Source organism: Oncorhynchus mykiss, chromosome 19, assembly GCF_013265735.2.
Source record: "Oncorhynchus mykiss isolate Arlee chromosome 19, USDA_OmykA_1.1, whole genome shotgun sequence".
In the NCBI taxonomy this organism is placed as follows: domain Eukaryota; kingdom Metazoa; phylum Chordata; class Actinopteri; order Salmoniformes; family Salmonidae; genus Oncorhynchus; species Oncorhynchus mykiss.
In genome coordinates this window covers 60,462,623-60,489,459 of record NC_048583.1, presented here as the reverse complement: position 1 = coordinate 60,489,459, position 26,837 = coordinate 60,462,623, and the positions used below count along the sequence as shown (strand labels likewise).

The window sequence follows — 26,837 nt, the reverse complement described above, 5'->3', positions numbered from 1 at the left end:
ACAGAGCTCCAGAGTTTCTCTGTGGAGATGGGAGAACCTTCCAGAAGGACAACCATCTCTGCAGCACTCCACCAATCAGGCCTTCATGGTTGAGTGGCCAGACGGAAGGCGCTCCTCAGTAAAAGGCACATGACTGCCCGCTTGGAGTTTGCCAAAAGGCACCTAAAGAACTCTCAGACCATGAGAAACAAGATTCTCTGGTCTGATGAAAGCAAGATTGACCTCTTAGGCCTGAATGCCAAGCGTCACGTCTGGAGAAAACCATCACTACAGTGAAGCGTGGTGGCAGCATCATGCTGTAGCGATGTTTTTCATCGGCAGGGACTGAGAGACTAGTCAGGATCGAGGGAAAGATGAAAAGAGCAAAGTACAGAGATCCTTGATGAAAACCTGCTCCAGAGTGCTCAGGACCTCAGCCTGGACGAAGGTTCACCTTCCAACAGGACAACGACCCTAAGCACACAGCCAAGACAATGCAGGAGTAGCTTCAAGTCTCTGAATGTCCTTGAGTGGCCCAGCCAGAGCCCGGAATTGAACCCGATCGAACATCTCTGGAGAGACCTGAAAATAGCTGTGCAGCGACGCTCCCCATCCAACCTGACAGAGCTTGAGAGGATCTGCAGAGAAGAATGGGAGAAACTCCCCAAATACATGTGTGCCAAGCTTGTAACGAGAAGACTCGAGGCTGTAATCGCTGCCAAAGGTGCTTCAACAAAGTACTGAGTAAAGGGTCTGAATACTTATGGGAATGTGATATTTCAGTTTTTTATTTTTTGTATTGTTTGCAAAAATGTCTAAAAAGTCTGTTTTTACTTTGTCATTATGGGGTATTGTGACATCATTGTGGGGGGTTGTCATTATGGGGTATTGTGATGTCATTATGGGGTATTGTGATGTCACTATGGGGTATTGTGTGTAGATTGAGGAAAAAAAATAACACATTTAATTTGTAGAATAAGGGTGTAACATAACAAAATGTGGATAAAGTCAAGCGGTCTGAACACTTTCCAAATGCACTACCTACAACTACACACACACACACACACACACACACACACACACACACACACACACACACACACACACACACACACACACACACACACACACACACACACACACACAATTACATACAAATACACACACACATTAACACTTCCAAAGCTGCGTTCAGATGCTTAACAAGTACTGTGTTTTTCCTGAAGCTTCTCTTAGCAGATTACCTATCAAATGGATGGCTCCAGAATCCATCAACTTCAGACGCTTCACCACAGCTAGTGATGTCTGGATGTTCGGTGAGTCACTCATCACTGGGTTCAATGGTTTGTGTTCGTTTGTTTGGTCGTAACAACGAGGTGTGAGTATTCGTAATATTGATGTGTGTGTGTGTTTGTAATAACGAGGTGTGTGTGTGTTTGTTTGTAATAACGAGGTGTGTGTGTATTTGTAATAACGAGGTGTGTGTGTGTGTTGGTGATAATGTGCTGGGTGTGTTTGTGTGTTTGTAATAATGAGGTGTGTGTGTGTTTGTAATAACGAGGTGTGTGTTGCAGGGGTGTGTGTGTGGGAGGTGATGTCCCTAGGTCAACAGCCGTTCTTCTGGTTGGAGAACGGGGAGGTGATCAACCAACTAGAGGGTGGTGTCCGTCTGCCCAAACCCTCCCTCTGTCCCCCGACCCTCTACACACTTCTCACACACACCTGGAGTTACGACCCACACACACGACCCTCCTTCACACAGCTGGTCTGCAAGCTCAGGTACACACACACACACACACACACACACACACACACACACACACACACACACACACGCAATCAATCTTGCTAGCAGCAGAAATACATGACAGGTATGTGAGCCTTTAAAGTGTGTGTGTGTGTGTGTGTGTGTGTGTGTGTGTGTGTGTGTGTGTGTGTGTGTAGTGATATTCATGGGATGGAGAAGGAGCAGGAGGGAGAGAGGAAGAGACAGAGAGCTCGAGTCATGACACCCTACGACTCCAAGACCACTGAGCCCCCACCCAAGGTAGTAAATACACCCACACAGAGATGTAGTAAACACACCCACACAGAGACAGAGTAAACACTCCCACACAGAGATGTAGTAAACACACCCACACAGAGACAGAGTAAACACACCCACACAGAGACAGAGTAAACACACCCACACAGAGATGTAGTAAACACACCCACACAGAGATGTAGTAAACACACCCACACAGAGACGTAGTAAACACACCCACACAGAGATGTAGTAAACACACCCACACAGAGACGTAGTAAACACACCCACACAGAGACGTAGTAAACACACCCACACAGAGACGTAGTAAACACACCCACACAGAGACGTAGTAAACACACCCACACAGAGATGTAGTAAACACACCCACACAGAGACGTAGTAAACACACCCACACAGAGATGTAGTAAACACACCCACACAGAGATGTAGTAAACACACCCACCTAAACTAACCACCAGTCAGGAGGATACAGATAGCTCAAGAGCTATGCTTAGATATGCAACAAAAAAAACATAAAAGTAAGCAAAATGATAATGGCTCTGTGTTTTGAAAATGCCTAAATTCTCCAACCACCCGCAATTTGTCCTCACGTCCTCAGTCCACACATACTGTACACTCACCACACACACAGATGGTAAACTCCCATGCACACAGCCTAACTCTCTCTTCTTCTCCTCTCTCTCTCCTTCTCCTCTCCTCCTCTCTCCTTCCTTCTCCTCTCTCTCCTTCTCCTTCTCCTCTCCTCTCTCTCCTTCTCCTTCTCATCTCTCTCTCTCTCCTTCTCCTCTCCTCCTCTCTCTCGTAGCCATCAAGGAAACCTGGTTTCCAGAGCAACACCCTCAGGCCTGGCATGAGAATACAGGTAGCTCAACAGTTTGTGAAAGTGGAGTAAGAACCTGCTATGCACTGTCCTGTAGCACTGTCCTGTAGCAGTGTCCTGTAGCACTGTCCTGTAGGGCTGTCCTGTAGGGCTGTCCTGTAGCAGTGTCCTGTAGCACTGTCCTGTAGCGCTGTCCTGTAGCAGTGTCCTGTAGCACTGTCCTGTAGCAGTGTCCTGTAGCAGTGTCCTGTAGCACTGTCCTGTAGCGCTGTCCTGTAGCACTGTCCTGTAGCAGTGTCCTGTAGCACTGTCCTGTAGCACTGTCCTGTAGCACTGTCCTGTAGCACTGTCCTGTAGCACTGTCCTGTAGCGCTGTCCTGTAGGGCTGTCCTGTAGCGCTGTCCTGTAGGGCTGTCCTGTAGGGCTGTCCTGTAGGGCTGTCCTGTAGTACTGTCCTGTAGGGCTGTCCTGTAGGGCTGTCCTGTAGGTATGTCCTGTAGTACAGTCCTGTAACACTGTCCTGTAGCACTGTCCTGTAGCACTGTCCTGTAGGGCTGTCCTGTAGTACTGTCCTGTAGGGCTGTCCTGTAGGGCTGTCCTGTAGGGCTGTCCTGTAGTACTGTCCTGTAGGGCTGTCCTGTAGTACAGTCCTGTAACACTGTCCTGTAGTACTGTCCTGTAGGGCTGTCCTGTAGCACTGTCCTGTAGGGCTGCCCTGTAGTACTGTCCTGTAGGGCTGTCCTGTAGTACTGTCCTGTAGGGCTGTCCTGTAGCGCTGTCCTGTAGGGCTGTCCTGTAGGGCTGTCCTGTAGGGCTGTCCTGTAGTACTGTCCTGTAGGGCTGTCCTGTAGGGCTGTCCTGTAGGTATGTCCTGTAGTACAGTCCTGTAACACTGTTCTGTAACACTGTCCTGTAGCACTGTCCTGTAACACTGTCCTGTAGGGCTGTCCTGTAAGGCTGTCCTGTAGTACTGTCCTGTAGGGCTGTCCTGTAGTACAGTCCTGTAACACTGTTCTGTAACACTGTCCTGTATCACTGTCCTGTAACACTGTCCTGTAGGGCTGTCCTGTAAGGCTGTCCTGTAGTACTGTCCTGTAGGGCTGTCCTGTAGCACTGTCCTGTAGGGCTGTCCTGTAGTACTGTCCTGTAGGGCTGTCCTGTAGTACTGTCCTGTAGGGCTGTCCTGTAGCGCTGTCCTGTAGGGCTGTCCTGTAGGGCTGTCCTGTAGGGCTGTCCTGTAGTACTGTCCTGTAGGGCTGTCCTGTAGGGCTGTCCTGTAGGTATGTCCTGTAGTACAGTCCTGTAACACTGTCCTGTAGTACTGTCCTGTAGGGCTGTCCTGTAGCACTGTCCTGTAGTACTGTCCTGTAGGGATGTCCTGTAGCACTGTCCTGTAGGGCTGTCCTGTAGGGCTGTTCTGTAGGGCTGTCCTGTAGCACTGTACTGTAGGGCTGTCATGTAGCACTGTCCTGTAGGGCTGTAGCACTGTCCTGTAGGGCTGTCCTGTAGGGCTGTCCTGTAGGGCTGTAGCACTGTCCTGTAGGGCTGTCCTGTAGGGCTGTCCTGTAGGGCTGTAGCACTGTCCTGTAGGGCTGTCCTGTAGGGCTGTCCTGTAGCACTGTCCTGTAGTACTGTCCTGTAGGGCTGTCCTGTAGGGCTGTCCTGTAGGGCTGTCCTGTAGGTCTGTCCTGTAGTACAGTCCTGTAACACTGTCCTGTAGTACTGTCCTGTAGGGCTGTCCTGTAGCACTGTCCTGTAGTACTGTCCTGTAGGGCTGTCCTGTAGGTCTGTCCTGTAGTACAGTCCTTTAACACTGGCCTGTAGGGCTGTCCTGTAGGGCTGTCCTGTAGTACTGTCCTGTAGGGCTGTCCTGTAGCACTGTCCTGTAGGGCTGTCCTGTAGTACTGTCCTGTAGGGCTGTCCTGTAGTACTGTCCTGTAGGGCTGTCCTGTAGCGCTGTCCTGTAGGGCTGTCCTGTAGGGCTGTCCTGTAGGGCTGTCCTGTAGTACTGTCCTGTAGGGCTGTCCTGTAGGGCTGTCCTGTAGGTATGTCCTGTAGTACAGTCCTGTAACACTGTCCTGTAGTACTGTCCTGTAGGGCTGTCCTGTAGCACTGTCCTGTAGTACTGTCCTGTAGGGATGTCCTGTAGCACTGTCCTGTAGGGCTGTCCTGTAGGGCTGTTCTGTAGGGCTGTCCTGTAGCACTGTACTGTAGGGCTGTCATGTAGCACTGTCCTGTAGGGCTGTAGCACTGTCCTGTAGGGCTGTCCTGTAGGGCTGTCCTGTAGGGCTGTAGCACTGTCCTGTAGGGCTGTCCTGTAGGGCTGTCCTGTAGGGCTGTAGCACTGTCCTGTAGGGCTGTCCTGTAGGGCTGTCCTGTAGCACTGTCCTGTAGTACTGTCCTGTAGGGCTGTCCTGTAGGGCTGTCCTGTAGGGCTGTCCTGTAGGTCTGTCCTGTAGTACAGTCCTGTAACACTGTCCTGTAGTACTGTCCTGTAGGGCTGTCCTGTAGCACTGTCCTGTAGTACTGTCCTGTAGGGCTGTCCTGTAGGTCTGTCCTGTAGTACAGTCCTTTAACACTGGCCTGTAGGGCTGTCCTGTAGGGCTGTCCTGTAGTACTGTCCTGTAGGGCTGTCCTGTAGCACTGTCCTGTAGGGCTGTCCTGTAGTACTGTCCTGTAGGGCTGTCCTGTAGTACTGTCCTGTAGGGCTGTCCTGTAGCGCTGTCCTGTAGGGCTGTCCTGTAGGGCTGTCCTGTAGGGCTGTCCTGTAGTACTGTCCTGTAGGGCTGTCCTGTAGGGCTGTCCTGTAGGTATGTCCTGTAGTACAGTCCTGTAACACTGTCCTGTAGTACTGTCCTGTAGGGCTGTCCTGTAGCACTGTCCTGTAGCACTGTCCTGTAGGGCTGTCCTGTAGCACTGTCCTGTAGGGCTGTCCTGTAGGGCTGTTCTGTAGGGCTGTCCTGTAGCACTGTACTGTAGGGCTGTCATGTAGCACTGTCCTGTAGGGCTGTAGCACTGTCCTGTAGGGCTGTCCTGTAGGGCTGTCCTGTAGGGCTGTAGCACTGTCCTGTAGGGCTGTCCTGTAGGGCTGTAGCACTGTCCTGTAGGGCTGTCCTGTAGGGCTGTCCTGTAGCACTGTCCTGTAGTACTGTCCTGTAGGGCTGTCCTGTAGGGCTGTCCTGTAGGGCTGTCCTGTAGGTCTGTCCTGTAGTACAGTCCTGTAACACTGTCCTGTAGTACTGTCCTGTAGGGCTGTCCTGTAGCACTGTCCTGTAGTACTGTCCTGTAGGGCTGTCCTGTAGGTCTGTCCTGTAGTACAGTCCTTTAACACTGGCCTGTAGGGCTGTCCTGTAGGGCTGCCCTGTAGTACTGTCCTGTAGCACTGTCCTGTAGCACTGTCCTGTAGGGCTGTCCTGTAGCACTGTCCCGTAGGGCTGTCCTGTAGCGCTGTCCTGTAGCGCTGTCCTGTAGCGCTGTCCTGTAGGGCTGTCCTGTAGGGCTGTCCTGTAGGGCTGTCCTGTAGCGCTGTCCTGTAGGGCTGTCCTGTAGGGCTGTCCTGTAGGGCTGTCCTGTAGGGCTGTCCTGTAGCACTGTACTGTAGGGCTGTCCTGTAGCACTGTCCTGTAGGGCTGTCCTGTAGGGCTGTCCTGTAGGGCTGTCTTGTAGCACTGTCCTGGGCTGTCCTGTAGGGCTCTCTTTTAGGGCTGTCCTGTAGCACTGTCCTGTAGGGCTGTCCTGTAGCACTGTCCTTTAGGGCTGTCCTGTAGCACTGTCCTGTAGGGCTGTCCTGGGCTGTCCTGTAGGGCTATCCTGTAGGGCTGTCCTGTAGGGCTGTCCTGTAGGGTTGTCCTGTAGGGCTGTCCTGTAGGGCTGTCCTGTAGGGCTGTCCTGTAGTACTGTCCTGTAGGGCTGTCCTGTAGGGCTGTCCTGTAGGGCTGTCCTGTAGGGCTGTCCTGGGCTTACATATACAGTCTACTGTGTGACTGGTACTGGTCTTCTTTGTCATGTTAATACAGACTGTGTGTTTGCTAGTTCCATGTAGTGTGAGATTGTGTGTGCACAGCATTTCCTGCCGCTAGCATGTGACTTTAAAGTAGCTGTGGCGCATCGCTTCTGTTTTTATGACCGTGTGTGAGTGTGTGTGTGTGTGTGTGTGTGTGTGTGTGTGTGTGTGTGTGTGTGTGTGTGTGTGTGTGTGTGTGTGTGTGTGTGTGTGTGTGTGTGTGTGTGTGTGTGTGTGTGGCTGTGGCTGTGGCTGTGTGTGACTGTGTGTGTGTGGCTGTGTGTGTGTGTGTGTGTGTTTTAGCTACCTGGGTCTCTGTGTGCCAGCTCTCCTGTCCTTGCTAGCCCCCCCAGGGCCTGTGATGTCACCACAGCCTATCCCACGTCTCCACGACGATGCAGTGTCGGGGTAAGACCCATAACCACGGCCTCACTACATGGCCAAGCTGCTATAACCGTACATCATGTATGAAAACCAAATGAGCTTTTTGGTCTCATTATAAGGCTAGGGATCATAATCAGATGTTTAAGAAGGCAGGGTGCCTGATCATGCAATTTGGCCACATAGTGATGACCGATTAACCTCTCCGTTGCTTCCTGTTGAAATGCATTGTGGGTAGTTGAGCTGCTTGTGCAGAGGCAGTATGGTGTGCTTAACTGTGCTCAAGCCCTATAGACAGATGTTTTTCAACCATCACAACATGGCATCAAACGTGTGTGTGTGTGTGTGTGTGTGTGTGTGTGTGTGTAGGAGCCATGTGGGGTGGGGGATGCGAGGTCTGTCTGGGAGAGGGACAGGGTGGAGGATACTCTTCGTAGACAAAGAGAGGACATGCTGACAGACAGCCGGTGGCTGGAGCAGGAGGAGAAACACCTGGTAAGAATACAGACAGACAGACTTTTTGTATTCAGACAGATACAGATGTGATCTTGATTTGACCAGTATTGTCGCAGCAAAATATTCCTGCAGCAACAGGATGTGAACGTTTAGTCCAAAATGTTGATGGGTGGTTAGGCTGTTAGCTGGCCAACAGTAGGTTACATTAAAAGTGCTACACTTGTTTTCTTTTCACTTCATTTTATGTACATCATGAAGCTCTATCTACATTTCGTGCTGGGCAGGAAAATTCTCAGCAATGATAGTGATCAAATTAAGATCCTACATTTTGTAACATTCTAATTCCTGAGAGGTCATCACTTCCCCCGTTTCTAACGTATTTCTAATGTGCGTGTCCTTGCAGGATCCTGTGCAAGTTCAACAGGAGTTCAGAACAGCTACGGTATGTTGTTAGGTATTAGTAGGATTCAATCCGCTCACACATTGTCGGCAGTTCAAGTCTTAAAGGCACAGATCACAGTAAACATTACGTCGGCTCACTCGGAAATGACCTTTTAAATGACTGATTGTCCAAATCCGCCATCGGGTTGAATCCCGGCCTCAGTGTTTCCTGTTGTCGTCTACAGCATGAGGAGGAGCCAGCAGACCAAGCCACACCTCCTCCAGACAAACCCCCAAAGGCCTCAGCTCCACAGGTAACAACAAGCAGCCTTTATAAAGCTGTCCTTCTCTTTTAAAATAAAGTGGTGATCCTAACTGACCTAAGACAGGGACATTTTACTAGGATTAAATGTTAGGAATTGTTCAAATCTGAGTGTAAATGTATTTGGCTGAGGTATGTATGTAAACTTCCGACTTCAACTGTGCCACACCCCCTCATGCCTTATTGCTTAAATAGATACCTTACCTGCAGCTGATTGGTTGGACAGAGTTGATTGACAGATGTGTGTGTTGACCAGCCTACAGCCACGGCAGAGCTCGACAGGACAGATGACCAGGTGTATGTGGGTGTCATGGCGATGGTGAGAGATGTGGTGAAACTGAAGAATGATGTCAACACACTGCCCCCCTCAGAATACCCCAACGCTGTCAAGGTAAGGCGTGGTGTGTTTTGAGTGTCTTTGTGTGTGTGTGTGTGTGTGTGTGTGTGTGTGTGTGTGTGTGTGTTTGCACAGTCTTCAGTTCCAATCCCTCTGAAATTGTTTTATTTTTATTTTGAATCTCTCACTCTCTCTCTCTTTCTCCTTCTCTTCTCTATATGTCTCTCTCTCTCTTTCTCCTTCTCTCTATATGTGTCTCTCTCTCTTTCTCCTTCTCTTCTCTATATGTGTCTCTCTCTCTCTTTCTCCTTCTCTTCTCTATATGTGTCTCTCTCTCTCTTTCTCCTTCTCTCTATATGTGTCTCTCTCTCTCTTTCTCCTTCTCTTCTCTCTGTATCTCTCTCTCTCTTTCTCCTTCTCTTCTCTATATTTGTCTCTCTCTCCCCTTCTCTTCTCTATATGTGTCTCTCTCTCTCCTTCTCTTCTCTATATGTGTCTCTCTCTCTCTTTCTCCTCTATATGTGTGTCTCTCTCTCTTTCTCCTTCTCTATATGTGTCTCTCTCTTTCTCCTTCTCTTCTCTATATGTGTCTCTCTCTCTCTTTCTCCTTCTCTCTATATGTGTCTCTCTCTCTTTCTCCTTCTCTTCTCTATATGTGTCTCTCTCTCTCTTTCTCCTTCTCTTCTCTATATGTGTCTCTCTCTCTTTCTCCTTCTCTTCTCTATATGTGTCTCTCTCTCTTTCTCCTTCTCTTCTCTATATGTGTGTCTCTCTCTCTTTCTGCTTATCTTCTCTATATGTGTCTCTCTCTCTCTTTCTCCTTCTCTTCTCTGTGTCTCTCTCTCTCTTTCTCCTTCTCTTCTCTATATGTGTCTCTCTCTCTCTTTCTCCTTCTCTATATGTGTCTCTCTCTCTCTTTCTCCTTCTCTTCTCTATATGTGTCTCTCTCTCTCTTTCTCCTTCTCTTCTCTATATGTGTCTCTCTCTCTCTTTCTGCTTATCTTCTCTATATGTGTCTCTCTCTCTCTTTCTCCTTCTCTTCTCTGTGTCTCTCTCTCTCTTTCTCCTTCTCTTCTCTATATGTGTCTCTCTCTCTCTTTCTCCTTCTCTATATGTGTCTCTCTCTCTCTTTCTCCTTCTCTTCTCTATATGTGTCTCTCTCTCTCTTTCTGCTTATCTTCTCTATATGTGTCTCTCTCTCTTTCTCCTTCTCTTCTCTATATGTGTCTCTCTCTCTCTTTCTCCTTCTCTTCTCTATATGTGTCTCTCTCTTTCTCCTTCTCTTCTCTCTGTGTCTCTCTCTTTCTCCTTCTCTTCTCTATATGTGTCTCTCTCTCTCTTTCTCCTTCTCTTCTCTATATGTGTCTCTCTCTCTCTTTCTGCTTATCTTCTCGATATGTGTCTCTCTCTCTCTTTCTCCTTCTCTTCTCTGTGTCTCTCTCTCTCTTTCTCCTTCTCTTCTCTATATGTGTCTCTCTCTCTCTTTCTCCTTCTCTATATGTGTCTCTCTCTCTCTTTCTCCTTCTCTTCTCTATATGTGTCTCTCTCTCTCTTTCTGCTTATCTTCTCTATATGTGTCTCTCTCTCTTTCTCCTTCTCTTCTCTATATGTGTCTCTCTCTCTCTTTCTCCTTCTCTTCTCTATATGTGTCTCTCTCTTTCTCCTTCTCTTCTCTATATGTGTCTCTCTCTCTCTTTCTCCTTCTCTTCTCTCTGTGTCTCTCTCTCTCTTTCTCCTTCTCTTCTCTATATGTGTCTCTCTCTCTCTTTCTCCTTCTCTTCTCTGTGACTCTCTCTCTCTTTCTCCTTCTCTTCTCTATATGTGTCTCTCTCTCTTTCTCCTTCTCTTCTCTATATGTGTCTCTCTCTCTCTTTCTCCTTCTCTTCTCTATATGTGTCTCTCTCTCTATATATGTGTCTCTCTCTCTCAATATGTGTCTCTCTCTCTCTCAATATGTGTCTCTCTCTATATATATATATGTCTCTCTCTCTCTCTGTCAGGCCGTGGGGTTAACTCTTCGTAGTCTGATCCGTAGTGTTGATGAAGTTCTACCATCACTGCACAGCTCTGCCAGAACAGAGGTAACTGTATGGCTCTATTTATCATATGTACATTGACCCCAACCAAAACAAACATGGCCTTGTGCTCTCTCTCTCTCTCTCTCTCTAGAAGAATCTCAATTGCATTTCCTTGATTACTCAGAGGGGAAGGACTTCTAATTGAATGGGTTTTGAGGAGGCGAGGAAAGGGGTTTGCAAGAAATCAAGGAAATGTAATTAAGATTCTCCTCCCCTTCTCTCCTCCTCCCTTCCCCCTTCTCTCCTCACCCCCTTCTCTCCTCCAGATCGAGGGAACTGAGAGGCTACTGAATAAGGATCTGGGGGAGTTAATCGCTAAGATGAGATTGGTCCAGCAGAACTCTGTGACATCACTGAAGGGGGAGTGTCAGAGGCAGATGTTGGGCGTCGCCCACACCTTGGCCCTGGACTCCAAGAACCTTCTAGATGCCGTGGACCAGGCTAGGATTAAAGCTAACCTGGCCAAGCCATAAACCACACACACACACACACACTTCACTTCCTTCATGTACCTTATAGAACATTTTACAGATGCTGATTTAGATTTTCAGTAAGACATTTAGCAGAGCTTGTTGTCCCTATTTGAATGTAATTCTATATTTTACTGTTTGGGATTTTTTTTACTGTGTTTTATTGTAGATGTTTGGTACAGAGAGACAAGAGAGATAGTAAATAAACTGTGTTTCATCATGGTAATTAAAGTGTGTGTGTGTGTGTGTGAGAGAGAGAAGCTGAGTCTCAGTGGCATCACTGCTGAGAGACTCACCTAGCTATCTGAATATACTAACTACTGTGATATGTTGTTGTCTCACCTAGCTATCTGAAGATGAAAATACTAACTACTGTGACATGTGGTTGTCCACCTAGCTATCTGAATATACTAACTACTGTGATATGTGGTTGTCTCACCTAGCTATCTGAATATACTAACTACTGTAATATGTGGTTGTCTCACCTAGCTATCTGAATATACTAACTACTGTGATATGTGGTTGTCTCACCTAGCTATCTGAATATACTAACTACTGTGATATGTGGTTGTCCCACCTAGCTATCTGAATATACTAACTACTGTGATATGTGGTTGTCTCACCTAGCTATCTGAATAGACTAACTACTGTGATATGTGGTTGTCCCACCTAGCTATCTGAATATACTAACTACTGTGATATGTGGTTGTCCACCTAGCTATCTGAATATACTAACTACTGTGATATGTGGTTGTCTCACCTAGCTATCTGAAGATGAATATACTAACTACTGTGATATGTGGTTGTCCCACCTAGCTATCTGAATGTACTAACTACTGTGATATGTGGTTGTCTCACCTAGCTATCTGAATATACTAACTACTGTGATATGTGGTTGTCTCACCTAGCTATCTGAATATACTAACTACTGTGATATGTGGTTGTCTCACCTAGCTATCTGAATATACTAACTACTGTGACATGTGGTTGTCTCACCTAGCTATCTGAATATACTAACTACTGTGATATGTGGTTGTCTCACCTAGCTATCTGAATATACTAACTACTGTGACATGTGGTTGTCTCACCTAGCTATCTGAATATACTAACTACTGTGATATGTGGTTGTCTCACCTAGCTATCTGAATATACTAACTACTGTGATATGTGGTTGTCCACCTAGCTATCTGAATATACTAACTACTGTGATATGTGGTTGTCTCACCTAGCTATCTGAATATACTAACTACTGTGACATGTGGTTGTCTCACCTAGCTATCTGAATATACTAACTACTGTGATATGTGGTTGTCTCACCTAGCTATCTGAATATACTAACTACTGTGATATGTGGTTGTCCACCTAGCTATCTGAATATACTAACTACTGTGATATGTGGTTGTCTCACCTAGCTATCTGAATATACTAACTACTGTGATATGTGGTTGTCTCACCTAGCTATCTGAATATACTAACTACTGTGACATGTGGTTGTCTCACCTAGCTATCTGAATATACTAACTACTGTGACATGTGGTTGTCTCACCTAGCTATCTGAAGATGAATATACTAACTACTGTGACATGTGGTTGTCTCACCTAGCTATCTGAATATACTAACTACTGTGATATGTGGTTGTCTCACCTAGCTATCTGAAGATGAATGACCTGTAAGTCGCTCTGGATAAGAGGGTCTGCTAAATGACTAACATGGCTGTAATCAGGACTGTTTGGAGTGTAAAAATATTCAACCATTACAAATTATATTTAAAATAACACTTGAACATATTCAGGGCCTGACTTTTCAAACAGTTGTTGTTTTCCTACCTTTTCAGGATGTATAGGTGAAATGTGAGGACATTGGGGTGCTTAATAATGTAGGAAAACTAGTGCGCACACACACACACACACACACACACAAAGCCTCCCTTTCCAGTTCTCACCAGCAGAGGGGGCTCTGCTGGGGTTTTTTAAGAGTGTAGGGGCCGTCGTTAACTGCTAACCCAGAGAACACAGACCCATCGGCCCAGTCTGCTGTGTTCCCATTCTCCACCCTTTACCCAGAAGTGTCCCCCCGTGCATTTATAGACATTGGATTTGTGCAAGCATCCCTCCAGGTCTACCTCCCTCACCCCCAATGCCTCTACCCCCCCCCCCCCCCCCCCCCCCCAATCCCTCTACCCCCCCCCCCCCCCCCCAATCCCTCTACCCCCCCACCCCCCCCAATCCCTCTACCCCACCCCCCCCAATCCCTCTACCCCCCCCAATCCCTCTACCCCCCCAATCCCTCTACCCCCCCAATCCCCCAATCCCTCTACCTCCCCCCAATCCCTCTACCTCCCTCACCTCCCCCCAATCCCTCTACCTCCCCCCCAATACCTCTACCTCCTCACCTCCCCCCAATCCCTCTACCTCCCCTACCCCCCCCCCCCCAATCCCTCTACCCCCCCAATCCCTCTATCTTCCTCTCTCTCTCTCTCTCTCTCTCTCTCTACTATTCATCGGCAGACCTATCTATACATTGAATATTTAATGTCCATACAAAGACAGATTTTTTTGTTTTAATTCACCAATAAGTCTTAGTTGTTAAATAGGTCAATCTTTATCATTTTTCAGGTGTGTGGTGGGGGACAGGGGGGTGGGGAGGGGGACAGGGGGGTGAACAGGTGGGATGCTTCTTGGAGTTGTGACTTGGCTGGAGAGTCCTGGGTCCAGGTCCTCAACATCATTAACGTTGACACTAGATTGTAGAACGGAGAAGGATAAAGTTCTAGAATGCCTGGAGTAAGGAACAGTTCTTAGAACTCTTCTAGATCATTCCGGAGAGAGCCATAGCAGAAGGACGAGCCCTTAGGTACACACACACAGGGTTCTAGATCATGCCGGCCAGCCAGGGTGGTAAGAACAATCCGATGGTTCCCAGGAGACACACGATGATGAACATCCAAAGGAAGATACGATCTATCACCATGGCAACGTACTTCCAGTCCTCCTTCACCTGGACACACACAAACCACACACAGGTTAATTAACATTGTAAAAAGACCACAAAATGCACATCCAGAGACAGATTCTACTCAGTTCTCTCCCCTCGCTTTCCATCTCCCCTAAATCGTGTGTTGTTGGTCAGTAGGTAGTTGTAGTTCTCTGTGTGGTACAGTAGGGAGTTGTAGTTCTCTGTGTGGTGCAGTAGGGAGTTGTAGTTCTCTGTGTAGTACAGTAGGGAGTTGTAGTTCTTGTGTGGTACATTGGGTGGTTGTAGTTCTCTGTGTGGTACAGTAGGGAGTTGTAGTTCTCTGTGTGGTGCAGTAGGGAGTTGTAGTTCTCTGTGTGGTGCAGTAGGGAGTTGTAGTTCTCTGTGTGGTACAGTAGGGAGTTGTAGTTCTATGTGTGGTGCAGCAGGGAGTTGTAGTTCTTGTGTGGTACATTGGGTAGTCTAGTTCTCTGTGTGGTACAGTAGGGAGTTGTAGTTATCTGTGTGGTGCAGTAGGGAGTTGTAGTTATTGTGTGGTAAAGTAGGGGGTTGTAGTTCTCTGTGTGGTACAGTAGGAGGTGGTATTGCTCTGTGTGGTGCAATAGGGAGTTGTAGTTCCCTGTGTGGTGCAGTAGGGGGTTGTAGTTCCCTGTGTGGTGCAGTAGGGGTCTCACAGAGAAGTCTTGGTCCTCGGCTCTGAGGTGTTCAGCGATGTACATCACCCCCTCCAGGGCTCGTAACACTGCAGGAGACAGGGCTGGAACTGGGGCCATACCAACATCAGACCCTGGGGGATTGTAGTCCCAGTCGGGGGTCAGGCTCAGATTGGGGGGCCGCTGGGTGGTGTGAGTCTTGGGGATGAGGGGGGTGTAGACGGGCAGGCGGGGAGAGGGAGGGGGAAAGGAGAAGGATGGGGGAAGCCTCAGCCCCACCCCTAACCCCGCGTCCATCTCCGTATCCAAGTAACCACGGCGAATCACATCCTCGTCCTCGTTACCATGGAGATCAACATCGGACTCCCGCATGAGCCAGGTGTGAGCTGTGGAATGCGACGAAGAGCGGGAGGGGCCAGGCGTTCTGAAGGTTCCGAAAGGGTGGAGTTTGCCGACTAAGCCCCTCCTCCTGAGATCAGGTGGAGGTCGTTTCATGCAGAGCCACCGGGGAATGACAGACAGGAACAGTGTCCGAACCCAGCGAGGCATGGTGTGAGTAGCAGAGGAACGATGATGGACGTTCAGGACAAACACCGTTATCACAATAGACAGAGTGACAAAGATCATGGTGAAAAGGAGATATTCCCCGATGAGAGGAATCACCAGGGAGGTGGAGGGGATGATCTCAGTGATGAGCAGCAGGAAGACGGTGAGAGAAAGTAAGACGGAGATACACAGGGTGATCTTCTCTCCACAATCAGAAGGCAGATAGAACACCAGGACGGTGAGACAGGAGATGAGGAGACAAGGGATAATGAGGTTGACAGTGTAGAATAGAGGCAGGCGTCTGATCATGAAATAGTAGGTTATATCAGGGTAGATCTCATGGCAACAGTCGTACTTCTTAGTGTTGTAGGTTCCCACTGCGTTCACTATAGCCCATTCACCACTCTCCCAGTAGTCCTGGAGCAGAAACAGAGACACAGCAGGGGATGGGGGGGGGGGGGGGGGGTGAATCAGTGTGTGTGTGTATCTGTGTTTGTGTGTGTAAATTTGTGTGTGTGTGTGTGTGTGTGTGTGTATCTGTGTTTGTGTGTGTAAATCTGTGTGTGTGTATATCTGTGTGTGTGTGTGTGTATCTGTGTTTGTGTTTGTGTGTGTGTGTGTGTGTGTATCTGTGTGTGTGTGTGCGTGTGTGTGTGTTTGTATCTGTGTGTGTATCTGTGTGTATCTGTGTGTGTGTGCGTGCGTGTGCGTGTGTGTGTGTGTGTGTGTGTGTGTGCGTGCGTGCGTGTGTGTGTGCGCAACACCTACCTTCAGATCCACAGTATCCCCTATAGGCTCTAGATCTATCTTAGCTCTGTCGTAGGTCCAGGAGCCAAACTTCATTTTACAATTCTGCTGATCGAAGGGGAAGAAGGTGACGTCTATAGAGCAGGAGGACTTATAGATGGCCGGGGGAACCCAGCGCACATGACCACTATGGAACAGATGAGCCTTGGTCATATGGGTCACTGAAAACTCACCATCCGCACTGGGGAGGGAGGAAGGGAGGGAGAAAAGGAGAGTGAGGGAGAGAAAGAGAGGGAGGGAGAGGGAGGGAGAGAAAGAGAGTGAGGGAGAGAAAGAGAGCGAAAGGGAGGGAGGGAGAGAGAGAGAGAGAGAGAGAGAGAGAGAGAGAGGGAGGGAGGGAGGGAGAGAAAGAGAGTGAGGGAGAGAAAGAGAGCGAAAGGGAGGGAGAGAGAGAGAGAGAGAGGGAGGGAGGGAAAGAAAGAGAGAGGGAGGGAGAGAAAGAGAGGGAGGGAGAGAAAGAGAAGGAGGGAGGGAGAGGGAAAGAAAGAGAGAGAGGGAGGGAGAGAAAGAGAAGGAGAGAGGGAAAGAGAGAGGGAGCGAGGGAGAGGGAGGGAGAGAGCGAGAGGGAGGGAGGGAGAGAGCGAGAGGGAGGGAGGGAGGGAGAGAGCGAGAGAGAGGGAGGGAGGGAAGGAGGGAGAGAAAGAGGGAGCGAGGGAGGGAGGGAAAGATGGCGACAGAGAGGGATGGAGAGAAAGAGGGAGGGATGGAGGGAGAGAGAAAGAAAGAGAAAGGGAGAGAGAGCAGGGGAGAGACAGACACGGTGGGAGAGAGAGGGGGAAGGAGAAGGACAGAGAGACAGAGAGAGAAGAAGATAGAAAGAGGGGGAGGAAGACTCTTTAGACCAGGGAGTGATGTGCACTACTACTTCCACTTCATGTCTTATTCTAAAACAATAGAATCTAAAGTCCAAAACAAGGGAAAGGCATGCTCGTTCATTATGTTAGAAATCAAACGTGAGTAAAGGAACCCTAAGCGATGCTAGTTTATTCAGGAGTATTAGAACGATATGTGAATGTTGATGATGAATTCTGTGTGATGTGTTCTTCTGCCTGGGGACACGACTGTCTGATGCAAGACAGCCTATTCTTTACAACTGGTGGTGAGAAAGTCAGGTACTGTTTATAGAACCACAACTAGAGAACCACAGATGATTGTTTATAGAACCACAACTAGAGAACCAGAGATTACTGTTTTATAGAACCACAACTATAAAATCACAGGTTACTGTTTATAGAACCACAACTACAGAACCACAGATTACTGTTTTATAGAACCACAACTATAGAACAAAACATGACTGTTTTATAGAACCACAACTACTATATAGAAAGAACTATGAATTTCAGTGTGCTCCTTGTAGGACTACCTGATGATTACTTACTCTCCACCTGGTCGTGCTGCTGCTCCAGTTTTAGCTGTTCTGCCTGGGGCTATGGAACCCTGACCTGTTCACCAGACATGTTACCTTGTCCCAGGCCTGCCGCTTTCGTCTCCCTCTCTCCTTACCTCTCTTTCCCTCTCTCTCCCTCTCTCCTTACCTCTCTCTCTCTCTCTCTCTCTCTCTCTCTCTCTCTCTCTCTCTCCCATTCTCCTTACCTCTCTTTCCCTCTCTCTCTCTCCCACTCTCTCCCACTCTCCTTACCTCTCTTTCCCTCTCTCTCTCCCTCTCTCCTTACCTCTCTTTCCCTCTCTCTCCCTCTCTCTCTCTCCCTCTCTCCTTACCTCTCTCCCTCTCTCTCCCTCTCTCCTTACCTCTCTTTTCCTCTCTCCTTACCTCTCTCCCTCTCTCCTTACCTCTCTCTCCCTCTCTCTCCCTCTCTCCTTACCTCTCTCTCTCCCTCTCTCTCTCCCTCTCTCTCCCTCTCTCCTTACCTATATTTACCTCTCTCTCCCTCTCTCCTTACCTCTCTTTCTCCCTCTCTCCTTACCTCTTTCCCTCTCTCTCCCTCTCTCCTTACCTCTTTCCCTCTCCCCTTACCTCTTTCTTTCTCTCTCTCGCTCTCTCTCCCTCTCTCCTTACCTCTCTTTCCCTCTCCCGCACCTGCTGTCTCGACCTCTGAATGCTCGGCTATGAAAAACCAACATTTACACCTGAGGTACTGACCTGTTGCACCCTCTACAACCACTGTGATTATTATTTGACCCTATGAACGTTTGAACATCTTGAAGAACAATCTGGCCTTAATGTCCATGTACTCTTATAATCTCCACCCGGCACAGCCAGAAGAGGACTGACCACCCCTCAGAGCCTGGTTCCTCTCTGGGTTTCTACCTAAATTCCTGCCTTTCTAAGGAGTGTTTTCCAGGCACCGTGTGTGGTTTTGGGCTGGGTTTCTGTAAAAGCACTTTGTCACATCTACTGATGTAAAAAGGACTTTACGAATAAATACATTATATTGATTGATTATGTTTATGGAACCACAACTATAGAACCACAGATTACTGCCTCCTCCTACACAACTATAGAACCACAGATTACTGCCTCCTCCTACACAACTATAGAACCACAGATTACTGCCTCCTCCTACACAACTATAGAACCACAGATTAATGCTTACTCCTACACAACTATAGAACCACCTTCCTACTACACAACTATAGAACCACAGATTAATGCTTCCTCCTACACAACTAATTGATCACTTCAAGTCATCGAGTGTGTGTGTGTGTGTGTGTGTGTGTGTGTGTGTGTGTGTGTGTGTGTGTGTGTGTGTGTGTGTTAGACTTACTTGTTATAGAGGACGATGTCAGGTACCCAGATCAGTTCAGAAGGTACTCTAATGGACGTTACGTTGTCGTAGTCAGATGGACGCCACCGCAGTTTATAGTCACTCCACTCCTACACACACACACACACACACGATACGGTTAAAGCCACTCCACTCCTACACACACACACACACACACACGATATGATTAAAGTCACTCCACTCCTACACACACACACACACACACACTCCCACACACACACACACACACACACACGATACGATTAAAGTCACTCCACTCCTGGAGGGGTTAACCACAGGACAAACCAGAACAGTTAAAAGTCTTCATCATCTCAGGAGATTTCTCCATGCGATCTGAATGTTATAGTTTACACAGCTAGCCAAATTCTAATATTTTTTCACCTAACTGCATCTTTTGACCAATCGGATTAGCTATTTTGCCAATAATTGGGCTGCCTGTGTAAATACAGCCATAGACATCGAGGAAAGTAGAGACAATAAGAAAATAGAATGGAAGACTATTATTTCCTGTTTCAGCCACTAATATAATAGAACAATGTTCTAACCTGTTTCAGCCACTAATAGAATAGAACAGTGTTCTAACCTGTTTCAGCCACTAAGAGAATAGAACAGTGTTCTGACCTGTTTCAGCCACTAAGAGAATAGAACAGTGTTCTAACCTGTTTCAGCCACTAATAGAATAGAACAGTGTTCTAACCTGTTTCAGCCACTAAGAGAATAGAACAGTGTTCTAACCTGTTTCAGCCACTAATATAATAGAACAGTGTTCTAACCTGTTTCAGCCACTAAGAGAATAGAACAGTGTTATAACCTGTTTCAGCCACTAATAGAATAGAACATTGTTCTAACCTGTTTCAGCCACTAATATAATAGAACGGTGTTCTAACCTGTTTCAGCCACTAATAGAATAGAACAGTGTTCTAACCTGTTTTAGCCACTAATATAATAGAACAGTGTTCTAACCTGTTTCAGACACTAATATAATAGAACAGTGTTCTAACCTGTTTCAGCCACTAAGAGAATAGAACAGTGTTCTAACCTGTTTCAGCCACTAATATAACAGAACAGTGTTCTGACCTGTTTCAGCCACTAAGAGAATAGAACAGTGATCTAACCTGTTTCAGCCACTAAGAGAATAGAACAGTGTTCAAACCTGTTTCAGCCACTAAGAGAATAGAACAGTGATCTAACCTGTTTCAGCCACACGTTGGTGGTCATCATCTGGTTCTTCTCATCCTGAGGGTGAAGGATAGAGATTTGATTGGTTGAGTGATAGGTTAAGTGTAGAAAACATGAATGTGCGAGTTGTCTCACCACGTCTATGAGCTGTGCGATGGACAGACCAAACTTGACGATGACAACGTCGCTGATGTTCCGTACGGGGCGGGACCACTTGTTATAGCCAATGAACAGCCTGTTGAACAACTTGTCCTCTGCATGGGCATGAGTCCAGTCATCACTTAACACTGAGAAAGAACCCCACCACCACATACACATACAAACACACATACACACAAACAAACACAGACACACACTAGCTATAATCAGTCACAAATTAGGTGAGATTAGGTGGGGGGACAGAGAGAGAAGTGGGGGGATAGAGAGAGAGGTGGGGGTAGAGAGAGAGAGAAGGGGGATAGAGAGAGAGAGAGGTGGGGGATAGAGATAGAGAGGTGGGGGATAGAGAGAGAGAGAGGTGGGGGATAGAGAGAGAGAGGTGGGGGGATAGAGAGAGAGAGGTGGGGGGTAGAGAGAGGGGTGGGGGGATAGAGAGAGAGAGGTGGGGGGTAGAGAGAGGGGTGGGGGGATAGAGAGATGGGTGGGGGGATAGAGAGAGAGAGGTGGGGGATAGAGAGAGAGAGGTGGGGGGATGGAGAGAGAGAGGTGGGGGGTAGAGAGAGGGGTGGGGGGATAGAGAGAGAGAGGTGGGGGATAGAGAGAGAGGAGGGGGGACAGAGAGAGGTGCGGGATAGAGAGAGAGAGAGGAGGGGGGACAGAGAGAGAGGAGGGGGGACAGAGAGAAAGGTGGGGGGATAGAGAGAGAGAGGTGGGGGTAGAGAGAGAGGTGTGGGATAGAGAGAGAGAAGTGGGGGATAGAGAGAAAGGTGGGGGATAGAGAGAGAGAGAGGTGGGGGAGAGAGAGAGGTGGAGGGATAGAGAGAGAGAGGTGTGGGGGATAGAGAGAGAGAGGTGGGGGGATAGAGAGAGAAAGGTGGGGGATAGAGAGAGGTGGGGGGAGAGAGAGAGAGATGGGGGGATAAAGAGAGAGAGGTGGAGGGATAGGGAGAGAGGGGTGGGGGGATAGAGAGAGAGAGATGGGAGTAGAAAGAGAGGTGTGGGATAGAGAGAGAGAAGTGGGGGGATAGAGAGAAAGGTGGGGGATAGAGAGAGAGAGGTGGGGGTAGAGAGAGAGGTGTGGGATAGAGAGAGAGAAGTGGGGGGATAGAGAGAAAGGTGGGGGATAGAGAGAGAGAGAGGTGGCGGAGAGAGGGAGGTGGAGGGATAGAGAGGTGTGGGGGATAGAGAGAGAGAGGTGGGGGGATAGAGAGAGAAAGGTGGGGGATAGAGAGAGAGGTGGGGGGATAGAGAGAGAGTGGGGGGATAAAGAGAGAGAGGTGGAGGGATAGAGAGAGAGGGGTGGGGGGATAGAGAGAGAGGGGTGGGGGACAGAGAGAGAGAGGTGGGGGATAGAGAGAGAGGTGGGGGGATAGAGAGAGGTGGGGGACCGAGAGAGAGAGGTGGGGGGATAGAGAGAGAGGTGGGGGGATAGAGAGAGAGTGGGGGGATAAAGAGAGAGAGGTGGAGGGATAGAGAGAGAGGGGTGGAGGGATAGAGAGAGAGGGGTGGGGGGATAGAGAGAGAGGGGTGGGGGACAGAGAGAGAGAGGTGGGGTATAGAGAGCGAGAGGTGGGGGGATAGAGAGAGAGAGGTGGGGGGATAGAGAGAGAGGGGTGGGGGACAGAGAGAGAGAGGGGTTGGGGGATAGAGAGAGAGAGGTGGGGGATAGAGAGAGAGGGGTGGGGGACAGAGAGAGAGAGGTGGGGGATAGAGAGAGAGGTGGGGGGATAGAGAGAGGTGGGGGACCGAGAGAGAGAGGTGGGGGGATAGAGAGAGAGGTGGGGGGATAGAGAGAGAGAGGTGGGGGGATAGAGAGAGAGGGGTGGGGGACAGAGAGAGAGAGGGGGGGGTAGAGAGAGAGAGGTGGGGGATAGAGAGAGAGAGAGGTAGGGGACAGAGAGAGAGAGAGGGGGATAGAGAGAGAGAGGTGGGGGATAGAGAGAGAGAGAGGTGGGGGACAGAGAGAGAGAGGGGGGATAGAGAGAGAGAGAGGTGGGGGACAGAGAGAGAGAGGGGTTGGGGAACAGAGAGAGAGAGGGGTGGGGGACAGAGAGAGAGAGGGGGGGATAGAGAGAGAGGGGGGTTGGGGGATAGAGAGAGAGAGAGGTGGGGGACAGAGAGAGGGGTTGGGGGATAGAGAGAGAGTGAGGTGGGGGACAGAGAGAGAGAGGGGTTGGGGGGCAGAGAGAGAGAGGGGTGGGGGACAGAGAGAGAGAGGGGGAGATAGAGAGAGAGAGGGGTTGGGGGATAGAGAGAGAGAGAGGTGGGGGACAGAGAGAGAGAGAGGTGGTGGACAGAGAGATAGAGGTGGGGGACAGAGAGAGAGAGGGGTTGGGGGATAGAGAGAGAGAGAGGTGGGGGACAGAGAGAGGGGTTGGGGGATAGAGAGAGTGAGGTGGGGGACAGAGAGAGAGAGGGGTTGGGGGACAGAGAGAGAGAGGGGGGGATAGAGAGAGAGGGGGGGGGACAGAGAGAGAAAGGGGTTGGGGGATAGAGAGAGAGGTGGGGGACAGAGAGAGAGAGGGGTTGGGGGATAGAGAGAGAGAGAGCGGTGGGGGAGAGAGAGAGAGGGGTGGGGGACAGAGAGAGAGAGGGGTTGGGGGACAGAGAGAGAGAGGGGTTGGGGGATAGAGAGAGAGAGAGGTGGGGGACAGAGAGAGAAAGGGGTTGGGGGATAGAGAGAGAGAGAGGTGGGGGACAGAGAGAGAGAGGGGTTGGGGGACAGAGAGAGAGAGGGGGGGATAGAGAGAGAGAGAGGGGGGGTAGAGAGAGAGAGGGGGGGGATAGAGAGAGAGGGGGGGGGACAGAGAGAGGTGCGGGATAGAGAGAGAGAGGAGGGGGGACAGAGAGAGAGGAGGGGGGACAGAGAGAAAGGTGGGGGGATAGAGAGAGAGAGGTGGGGGTAGAGAGAGAGGTGTGGGATAGAGAGAGAGAAGTGGGGGGATAGAGAGAGAGGTGGGGGGATAGAGAGAGAGTGGGGGGATAAAGAGAGAGAGGTGGAGGGATAGAGAGAGAGGGGTGGAGGGATAGAGAGAGAGGGGTGGGGGGATAGAGAGAGAGGGGTGGGGGACAGAGAGAGAGAGGTGGGGGATAGAGAGCGAGAGGTGGGGGGATAGAGAGAGAGAGGTGGGGGGATAGAGAGAGAGGGGTGGGGGACAGAGAGAGAGAGGGGTTGGGGGATAGAGAGAGAGAGGTGGGGGATAGAGAGAGAGGGGTGGGGGACAGAGAGAGAGAGGTGGGGGATAGAGAGAGAGGTGGGGGGATAGAGAGAGGTGGGGGACCGAGAGAGAGAGGTGGGGGGATAGAGAGAGAGGTGGGGGGATAGAGAGAGAGAGGTGGGGGGATAGAGAGAGAGGGGTGGGGGACAGAGAGAGAGAGGGGGGGGTAGAGAGAGAGAGGTGGGGGATAGAGAGAGAGAGAGGTAGGGGACAGAGAGAGAGAGAGGGGGATAGAGAGAGAGAGGTGGGGGATAGAGAGAGAGAGAGGTGGGGGACAGAGAGAGAGAGGGGGGATAGAGAGAGAGAGAGGTGGGGGACAGAGAGAGAGAGGGGTTGGGGAACAGAGAGAGAGAGGGGTGGGGGACAGAGAGAGAGAGGGGGGGATAGAGAGAGAGGGGGGTTGGGGGATAGAGAGAGAGAGAGGTGGGGGACAGAGAGAGGGGTTGGGGGATAGAGAGAGAGTGAGGTGGGGGACAGAGAGAGAGAGGGGTTGGGGGACAGAGAGAGAGAGGGGTGGGGGACAGAGAGAGAGAGGGGGGGATAGAGAGAGAGAGAGGTTGGGGGATAGAGAGAGAGAGAGGTGGGGGACAGAGAGAGAGAGAGGTGGTGGACAGAGAGATAGAGGTGGGGGACAGAGAGAGAGAGGGGTTGGGGGATAGAGAGAGAGAGAGGTGGGGGACAGAGAGAGGGGTTGGGGGATAGAGAGAGAGTGAGGTGGGGGACAGAGAGAGAGAGGGGTTGGGGGACAGAGAGAGAGAGGGGGGGATAGAGAGAGAGAGAGGGGGGGGACAGAGAGAGAAAGGGGTTGGGGGATAGAGAGAGAGAGGGGGGGGACAGAGAGAGAGATGGGTTGGGGGATAGAGAGAGAGAGAGCAGTGGGGGAGAGAGAGAGAGGGGTGGGGGACAGAGAGAGAGAGGGGTTGGGGGACAGAGAGAGAGAGGGGTTGGGGGATAGAGAGAGAGAGAGGTGGGGGACAGAGAGAGAAAGGGGTTGGGGGATAGAGAGAGAGAGAGGTGGGGGACAGAGAGAGAGAGGGGTTGGGGGACAGAGAGAGAGAGGGGGGGATAGAGAGAGAGAGAGGGGGGGTAGAGAGAGAGAGGGGGGGGGATAGATAGAGAGAGAGGGGGGGGACAGAGAGAGAAAGGGGTTGGGGGATAGAGAGAGAGAGGGGGGGGACAGAGAGAGAGATGGGTTGGGGGATAGAGAGAGAGAGAGCAGTGGGGGAGAGAGAGAGAGGGGTGGGGGACAGAGAGAGAGAGGGGTTGGGGGACAGAGAGAGAGAGGGGTTGGGGGATAGAGAGAGAGAGAGGTGGGGGACAGAGAGAGAAAGGGGTTGGGGGATAGAGAGAGAGAGAGGTGGGGGACAGAGAGAGAGAGGGGTTGGGGGACAGAGAGAGAGAGGGGGGGATAGAGAGAGAGAGAGGGGGGGTAGAGAGAGAGAGGGGGGGGGGTAGATAGAGAGGGGTTGGGGGATAGAGAGAGGTGGGGGACAGGGAGAGAGAGGTGGGGGACAGAGAGAGAGAGGGGTTGGGGGATAGAGAGAGAGAGAGGTGGGCGGACAGAGAGAGAGAGGGATTGGGGGATAGAGAGAGAGAGAGGTGGGGGACAGAGAGAGAGAGGGGTTGGGGGATAGAGAGAGAGAGAGGTGGGGGACAGAGAGAGAGGGGGGGATAGAGAGAGAGAGGTGGGGGACAGAGAGAGAGAGGGGGGGATAGAGAGAGAGAGAGGTGGGGGTTAGAGAGAGAGAGGTGGGGGACAGAGAGAGAGAGGTGGGGGGATAGAGAGAGAGAGAAGTGGGGGGATAGAGAGAGAGAGGTGGGGGACAGAGAGAGAGAGGTGGGGGGATAGAGAGAGAGAGAGAGGGGGGGACAGAGAGAGAGGGGGGTTGGGGGATAGAGGGAGAGAGAGGTGGGGGACAGAGAGAGAGAGAGGTGGGGGACAGAGAGAGAGAGGGGGGATAGAGAGAGAGAGGTGGGGGACAGAGAGAGAGAGGGGGGATAGAGAGAGAGAGGGGTTGGGGGATAGAGAGAGAGAGGTGGTGGACAGAGAGATAGAGGTGGGGGACAGAGAGAGAGAGGGGTTGGGGGATAGAGAGAGAGAGAGGTGGGGGACAGAGAGAGAGAGGGATTGGGGGATAGAGAGAGAGAGAGGTGGGGGATAGAGAGAGAGAGGTGGGGGACAGAGAGAGAGAGGGGTTGGGGGATAGAGAGAGAGAGAGGGGACACAGAGAGAGAGATTTGAGTGTAAAGTGTTCTGCTGGGCCACTCCGCTTTTGAAGGTCATCAGGCTTTATTAGTTATGATTGGCCTTGGACCATTAATTCAATATACATCACTTCAGTAGGCTAACTGGAAGATAGATTGTCTCACATAATCAGTAACAGCTTAGAGTAACTGAACCTGCCACCTACAGAAAAAAGGCTTTAAGATCTATAGACAATACTCAAAACGGACTATCCTTGAAAATAAAATAATTTTATGAGTTTTGATTGTCAATGGATATTGGATAAGTCTGAAAAAGTCAAAAGTCATAAATCCTCAGTTTAACAACATGTAGGCTATGATGCTATACTGTTTGTGCACAGTTTAGTTGTGCGTAACGCTTTTTTTTTTTGCCGAATAGAAAGCCTCACTTTCTCACTTTTATTTTCCCAGGTAGGTACGCCTATACATAGGTTGGCAACGCCAGTGGGCACAGACACCGAACAAGCGAGAGACTGTATTAACTTACCCGGGTTGATGAGGATTAAACCGTAAACCACTGCGGTGCGCGTGAATAAGAGGTATCCGCTTTTCCCTTCCATATTCCTTTTTTTATTTTTTCATTTTTTACATATATATATATATATATTTATAAACGTTCCAAGTGAACGGAAAAGTCGCGTAAAAATAGTCCTTATTTCCTTGTCCCTTCGTGATCTCCAGTCCAGCCTACCACTCTGTAACTCCTGAGAGACTGAGAGAGAGATGGAAGTAACCCCCTCTGTCTGCGGTGCTGTGTCCTCAACAAGATCTCACGGTTTGACTTCAGTATTCAACGTTTGTCCAGGGGGGCTCAGCGTAAAATGTCGACATTTAGCCGTTCATTCAAAATGGTTTAATCGTTAGCTAACAACTTTAGATAACATTATTGCTGATCTGCTGTATGGGATGAAAACAAGACCATTTGTCAATCTGATCAACTGTAGGCGACTGACTGTATGTTTGTTTTACTCCACCGTGCTTCTACACCTGCATTGCTTGCTGTTTGAGGTTTTGGGCTGGATTTCTGTACAGCA

The 26,837-nt window shown here is 49.7% G+C and overlaps 2 protein-coding genes across 4 annotated transcripts in view; one reads left to right on the top strand and one right to left on the bottom strand.

Moving 5' to 3' along the window:
* Positions 1-11,500, top strand: part of ptk2ba (protein tyrosine kinase 2 beta, a) — a 56,315-nt gene extending 44,815 nt beyond the window's left edge. The window contains exons 20-30 of one of the 2 annotated variants that reach the window (XM_036955218.1): positions 1,206-1,295; positions 1,554-1,758; positions 1,924-2,026; positions 2,832-2,888; positions 7,153-7,257; positions 7,600-7,725; positions 8,090-8,128; positions 8,313-8,381; positions 8,646-8,780; positions 10,727-10,807; positions 11,071-11,500. In XM_036955218.1, coding sequence (XP_036811113.1) covers positions 1,206-1,295; positions 1,554-1,758; positions 1,924-2,026; positions 2,832-2,888; positions 7,153-7,257; positions 7,600-7,725; positions 8,090-8,128; positions 8,313-8,381; positions 8,646-8,780; positions 10,727-10,807; positions 11,071-11,277 — 1,217 coding nt within the window. In that variant the 3' untranslated portion in view covers positions 11,278-11,500. The remainder of the gene's footprint in view (positions 1-1,205; positions 1,296-1,553; positions 1,759-1,923; positions 2,027-2,831; positions 2,889-7,152; positions 7,258-7,599; positions 7,726-8,089; positions 8,129-8,312; positions 8,382-8,645; positions 8,781-10,726; positions 10,808-11,070) is intronic. The other variant, XM_036955219.1, reaches the window with a different exon arrangement.
* A 2,413-nt stretch (positions 11,501-13,913) lies between these two features.
* On the bottom strand, positions 13,914-26,493 carry chrna2a (cholinergic receptor, nicotinic, alpha 2a (neuronal)). Of its 2 annotated transcripts, XM_036955232.1 has the most exons (7): positions 26,291-26,493; positions 20,318-20,469; positions 20,195-20,239; positions 18,983-19,092; positions 16,215-16,434; positions 14,922-15,863; positions 13,914-14,271 (listed from the first exon to the last, which is right to left on the bottom strand). In XM_036955232.1, the coding sequence occupies exons 1-7, from the start codon at positions 26,361-26,363 to the stop codon at positions 14,146-14,148; spliced, it is 1,668 nt and encodes a 555-aa protein (XP_036811127.1). In that variant the 5' UTR covers positions 26,364-26,493; the 3' UTR covers positions 13,914-14,145. The 2 variants fall into 2 exon arrangements, with proteins under 2 accessions (XP_036811127.1, XP_036811126.1); XM_036955231.1 differs by having other exon boundaries at positions 20,195-20,469.
* Positions 26,494-26,837: the final 344 nt, after the last annotated feature.

Bases quoted from the DNA above. Each gene is read 5' to 3' on its own strand.
- chrna2a (XM_036955231.1), bottom strand. From the start codon at position 26,363: ATGGAAGGGAAAAGCGGATACCTCTTATTCACGCGCACCGCAGTGGTT. The intron at 19,093-20,194 runs GTTAGATCACTG...GTGTGTGTGTAG, and splicing joins CCAACGTGTGGCTGAAACAG to GAGTGGAGTGACTATAAACT. The intron at 14,272-14,921 runs GTGAGACCCCTA...GTGTGTGTCCAG, and splicing joins CCGAGGACCAAGACTTCTCT to GTGAAGGAGGACTGGAAGTA.